Source organism: Cibotium barometz, chromosome 10 (genome assembly GCF_041138505.1).
Source record: "Cibotium barometz isolate CiBa-2024 chromosome 10, ASM4113850v1, whole genome shotgun sequence".
NCBI classification, from domain to species: Eukaryota; Viridiplantae; Streptophyta; class Polypodiopsida; order Cyatheales; family Cibotiaceae; genus Cibotium; species Cibotium barometz.
In genome coordinates this window covers 42,723,967-42,729,630 of record NC_141055.1, presented here as the reverse complement: position 1 = coordinate 42,729,630, position 5,664 = coordinate 42,723,967, and the positions used below count along the sequence as shown (strand labels likewise).

Sequence of the window (5,664 nt, the reverse complement as noted above, 5' to 3'; positions counted from 1 at the left end):
CCGTAGTAATAATGATATAAGATTTTCCATGCCTAGAAGTAGGTGTAATAGGGCCCACATAGTCAATCCCCCATTTCTCGAAAGCAAGGGCAGCTAGAATAGGATTATTAGGTCGCAAACGATTCTCAAGGCGAGTGGCTCTCTGGCAAACATCACATCTTTTACACCCCTTAAATGAATCTTTAAAAACAGATGGCCACCAATACCCAGCCCTCAAAATTTTCAATGCAGTGAGTTTTTAAGCAAAATGACCTCCACATGCACTATCATGACACTCTTTCAAAATGTGTGAAATTTCATCTCGTGCAACACATCGATGCGATAAATGCCCTCAAACCCCTTGTGGTACAAAGACCCATCAATGATAGTGAAATTCTGAGCATGCGTAACTAATCTCTTCTTCGCGGCTTTGCTCATGTCAGAAGGAAACTCAAGTGTGGACAAATAATGAGCAATTTGGTCATACCACTCACGTGCATACTCAATGCAAAACAACTCAGGTGCAGGTGCAATAGGCTCATCTTTGTATGGGGTTACATCAGCTAAGCAATCCACTAACTTTTGCAATGCAGGAGGTTTAGATTTAAGCTCATAGTCAAAGGCTTGCAACTCAACAATCCATCGCATAATACGCGCAGGGGGCTCTAGCTTATTCAATAAAAGGCGCAATGAATCTTTAGAGACATAGATGATGGTGTGCTGGGTAGCCATATATGTGCAAAACTTCCTAGCACTCTCAGCAATAGCTAGACAAGCTGTCTCAACCCATGTGTAACGCGTTTCAGCATCTTTAAGCTTGCGGCTATAATATGCAATGGGGTGCATTTTTTTATCATAAAGTTGTGCAATTCAAGCGGATATTACCAAATGAGAACAAGAAGAAAATAAATGAAAAGGTTTGGAAGCATCAGGTGGTTTGAGGATAGGGGCGGTAGTGAATGCACTTTTAAGAGAAGAAAAAGAATTTTGTTGAGGTTCCCCCCAAATGAACTTTTTCTCAACTCGCAGAAGTGTATTCAATGGTAAAATAAGGTGTGCCATATCTTTAATGAAGTAGCTATAGTGCTTAGCGGCTCCAAGAAAACCCCTTACTTGACGCACGGTAGTGGGTGGCAAAAATGCAAGAACAGCCTCAACTTTTTGGGGATCCATAGAAATGCCATGCTTGCTAATGAGGTGACCCAACAAAATTCCATAAGTGACCCCAAACACACACTTTTTTGCATTCAAAGCTATTGATTTTTCACGGCACTTGTGAAAGACATACCTAAGGGCTGCAACAAGTATATCACGTGTGGTCCCAATCCCCAAATCATCCATGAAGATCTTTAAGATATCGGTCAAATGATCACGAAAGGATTCATGCTTATAGCGCTTATACGAAGCACCTGCGTTGTTGCAAAGCCCAAACGGCATGACATGATATGCATATGTGCCAAATATAGTGGGTGAAAGTGGTTTTGAGCTTATCCTCATCAGCAATAGCCATTTGATTGTACCCAGAAAAGCAATCCAAGAAAGCATATATCTCCCTCCCCGCCAAAGAGTCAAGGATTTGGTCAATAAAAGGCAAAGGGTAGTAGTCCTTAATGGTAGCTTTGTTAAGCTGCTTATAATCAGCACATATGTGAAGCTGCTTATTCTTTTTAGGGACTATAACAATAGGAGACACCCATTCAATGTTATCGACAGGAAAAATCAAACCCGCTTCTAAAAGCTTGTTAATTTCCATGTAAACCCCTTCTCTATAATGCTTAGGCAATCTGCGCTGATGTTGGCACACAGGTGTAGTGTCGTGTTTAAGAGGAATGCGGTGCACAATAAGCTCGGGTGGAAAACCTCTCAACTTGGTGTACTCCCATGCAAAGATGTCTTGATACTCCTGACATAAAGCAATAATCTCCTCTCTCAACGGTGGATCTAAAGAAGTTCCCAAAAGCACAACTTTCTCATCCCCCTTTATAGGAACTCTCACAGTATCCTCCTCTCTGGCCAAAGGTGGAGTCTCCTCAACACATCATCAAGGGTAATCTCAATAGAATCAGGGTAAATGCAATAGGAACTCGGTGTACATGAAGAAGTAGAACTTCGGTCATCATCCTCCCCATCACTCTCAACATCAATAGTAACCCCAGGGGTAAGCAGGAAGAACCGCCCCCGGGAAGATCCTCTACCAAGAAGCAACCGCCCTCTAGGAATGTCAATAACACAATCAGTCTTCCATATCAAAGATCGCCGTAAAAGAAGCTGGTACTGGCCAGGTCATCCTGGACTAAGCCGCAAAACGTAACAATCAATCTCCACCATACGCCCAGTTGACAGTGAGACTGGCAAACCCTGGATGAAACCCTCAGCTCTCATTGGTCAATGATCACCCATACGCAAACTAGTAGCAGGAACTCCATTGAAAGATAACCCCAGCTTGGAAAAGGTAGAATAACTCAAAACATTGACGCCTGATCCTCCATCAACAATAGCATGTGGAATCACTAGTTGGTGGATCATGCACTCCACTCGAGGACACTCACGCTCAGCAAGAAGGGAATCCACTTTCTGAACAACAGGAAGATTAGGACCCACTCCCTGGGAAGAACTCAAAGCTTTGCAGTACCTCCTCAAAAGGGTTCGGCTAGAAGGAGAAGTGAGAAGGTATTATGGAAGAAGGGACATGGTGAGCTCTACTCGATTAAGAGCAAAAACAAGGTCAAAAGAAGGAATGGGGGAAAACAACTTACTTGGAGTAGGGCGTGGACGAGTGTGGGGAGGTCGAGGTAGAGGGTGTCGGGAACAGGAACATCGACATGGGTGGGTGGGTGGGTAGCAACAATAGGTTCAGGATCTCCCTCCTCATCAACAACCTTCTCTTTTCCCTTTCGTGTGATGGCTCGCACGGGTGATCAGTCTAACTCAATCATATTAATTGAAGGGTTCTTAGTGGTGGTAGGTGGTGCACTAGATGAAGCAACTGTTGGAGAGCTAGGAGACCCCCTCTGAACTAGGGTCCGGGGGTTTTTTAGTACCACTACGATGATTAATGGGGCCGGGGGGTGGCAAAGTGGTGCTCCTATTCATCAAATGGTGCATCTTAATGTAGCTCATATCCTTAGTGTGCCCCCTAGCCAAACATTTCTCATAAGTGCAAACAACAGTGGGGCAATCTTTGTAAAGATGGCCGAGTACATGACAAGCTCGACACACAATGTTGGTGGGATTAGGCTCAGGGCGACGTGCAAACAACAAGTTTTGTTGGCGCTTTAGAAAATTCACATCGAGTCACAACCTTCACATTTTCATTAAGTTGGTTCATGTAATTTGTCATCATGTCTTTCAAATCCCCAATACTAGATGCGGTGATTTCATACCCATCCCCCCCTTGTGATGTGCTGGTAGTGGAGTGGTAGAAGTAGAATCAGGGTAAGTCACATACGGTGATGGAGCATGAGCGGCAAGAACATGATTTTGTGAAGAGGCTAGGGGAGCCACGACGCTAGAAGAAGGTGGGGGTGCTAAAGGCAAAAGAGGTGGTGAGGTCACTTGAAGGTGAGGTGGTACAACGGGTGGGAATTGGAATGGTTGAGTTGGTTGAAGTTGAGGCACATACGATGAGGTTGGCCAAGGTTGTTGCGGGGAGGGCAAAACGGGAGTATGTGGTGCTAGCCATGGATAATACGAGGGAGATGGAGTCGTGGCCTGTTGTGGCTCGTAAACACATCGATAAGAGCTCTCCACATTAATGGCAGAAGTGATGGCCGTATTCAAGTCATTTGGGGATTGAGCTCTAACCAAAATTTGGATGCTAGGGTGTATGCCTCGTAGAAACGAGTCCATGATGGTGAGTGGGTCGATGTTAAAAATGGGAGTGTAATGATCAACGAAGTTCCTAAACCTCGTGGCCGCTTATTCCACGATCTCATGCGGGTGATTTTGCTTGAATGAGCGTAATTGCTCAAAAAATGCGAAGAAGTTTGGAGGTTTGCGAAATTCGGCCCGAAATTTGGCCAAGAATTTTTACTCAAAATCGGCAAAGTTTGGGATGGAGTTTGGCTGTCGCTTGGCAAACCAATTTGAGGCCTCACCCTTGAGTGTAGTGCTAAAGTAATTCATCACATGCCCTTCCCCAATGATGTGTGAGGTCAAACAAGCAATTTTGAAATTGTTTAGATGAGCGGTGGGATCCTCCAACGACGTCCCATAGAATGTAGGAAATGGGATGAGGGGTGCATCGAGACGGGCCAAATTTGGTGGCAAAACCAAAGGTGATTGAATGCCAAATCGAGGAGGAAGTGGTGGTTGATCCATAATTGGAATTGGTATAGAAATTACGATTCCAAGTGAACTTCCCCCCCCCCCCCCCCCCCCCCCCGATGATGGCAAAGAAGGTGAACTTTGCAATAGAAAAGTGCTAGTGGGGCTAGAGTGAAGTAGGCGTTGCTTGGCTTTCTCCCTTTTATGGTATCTCTTAGCTCGGTCACTCTCTCTCAAGCTATCTTGCCAATCTTTGGCACTTTGCATAAGTCCCCTTTCCAAGTAGGTTCGTGTCGCGGAACCAAGACCAAAGTCAAGGTCCCACTAGGCAAGCCACTGTCTAGGAAATATCTGGACGAGCAAGGCAAAGAGGACAAAACCCGACAACTCCCCCAGATATCCAACAAGAATAATGCTACACTCCCCCAACACCCCAAAGGAGAAGGCACTAGAGGGTAGAGATATGCGCTCTCGATCTTTCTGACAGGTGCGGCGATGCAAAGGTGGAGTGCTGATGTATGCTCACACACACAAGTGACAAACAAACTTTGTATCAAATGACACAAGAATAAAACGGCACCACGACACCAATGAACAAGGCAAAATGTAGCGTGAAATGTGCTTTGTTTATTGAATTTCACGTACACGGTGCTTGATTTACAAGATGAATTATGTAGCTCTTTATGATGAGAAAAAGAGAGAGAAGAAATCTTATCTACCCACTTCTTGCTTGATGTATGAAGCTTTTGCGTGCTTGCCGATGATGCTCTCCACGAGAAACAATGCCCTCACGGCCCTCGCGAATTGAATTTTACAATGATTTCAATTTTTGAATACAAACAACTTACGAGGATTGCTAACGCGTGACTATGTGGTAGTGTATGTGCGTGCTAGCATAAGTAAAAACTCAGGACGCCAAGAATTTCATGCGTCGCTTCCGCCTTTGAAGCACAACCGCCATGACAAGCTTCGCCATAGGAACTCCCGCTTAGGACCCTTTGCTCGCAAGGCTTTGACTGTAAACGCGGGACCCCCTTCCTTCTACCTTTTTCTCTTTCACATGCAAGGGCAAACAAAACGGAGTTATGCTATTTTTTTTCCTCTTAATTAGCAAGAGGCGGGAATGCCTCCATAATATAGCTTTTTATTTAAAAAAATTATGAGAGGATTTATATGCAAGAGAATATCTTGCTGCTGCAACCGTGTGGAATGATTCTCACTCTTTCTGCTTCTTTCGCGTGCGCGTATTCACGGCAATGGGTAGCATCCCTCCACTCTTCCTCTATAAGACAACCGTGTGTCTGTTGAAAGTATGCTCACAGCTTTCTCTCTTTATTCCTCTAGAGCAGATAGCCGGCCCTACAAATGGCGCTTCTCTCTCTCTCTCTCTCTCTCTCTCTCTCTCTCTCTCTCTCTCTC

The 5,664-nt window shown here is 44.8% G+C and overlaps 1 protein-coding gene across 1 annotated transcript; it reads right to left on the bottom strand.

Annotated features, from left to right (window-relative positions):
* Window positions 1-279: 279 nt before the first annotated feature.
* Window positions 280-3,828, bottom strand: LOC147634932 (uncharacterized). The gene is made up of 2 exons (XM_086803311.1): window positions 3,434-3,828; window positions 280-703 (listed from the first exon to the last, which is right to left on the bottom strand). Exons 1-2 carry the CDS (start codon window positions 3,826-3,828, stop codon window positions 280-282), a joined length of 819 nt encoding a protein of 272 aa, XP_086659437.1.
* Window positions 3,829-5,664: the final 1,836 nt, after the last annotated feature.

Excerpts from the sequence above, each read along its gene's own strand:
- LOC147634932 (XM_086803311.1), bottom strand. The coding sequence starts at position 3,828 with ATGGACTCGTTTCTACGAGGCATACACCCTAGCATCCAAATTTTGGTT. Across the intron at positions 704-3,433 it reads GTTCTTGCCGCTCATGCTCC|CCAGCACACCATCATCTATG; the intron begins ATCACCGTATGT and ends ATATATGGCTAC.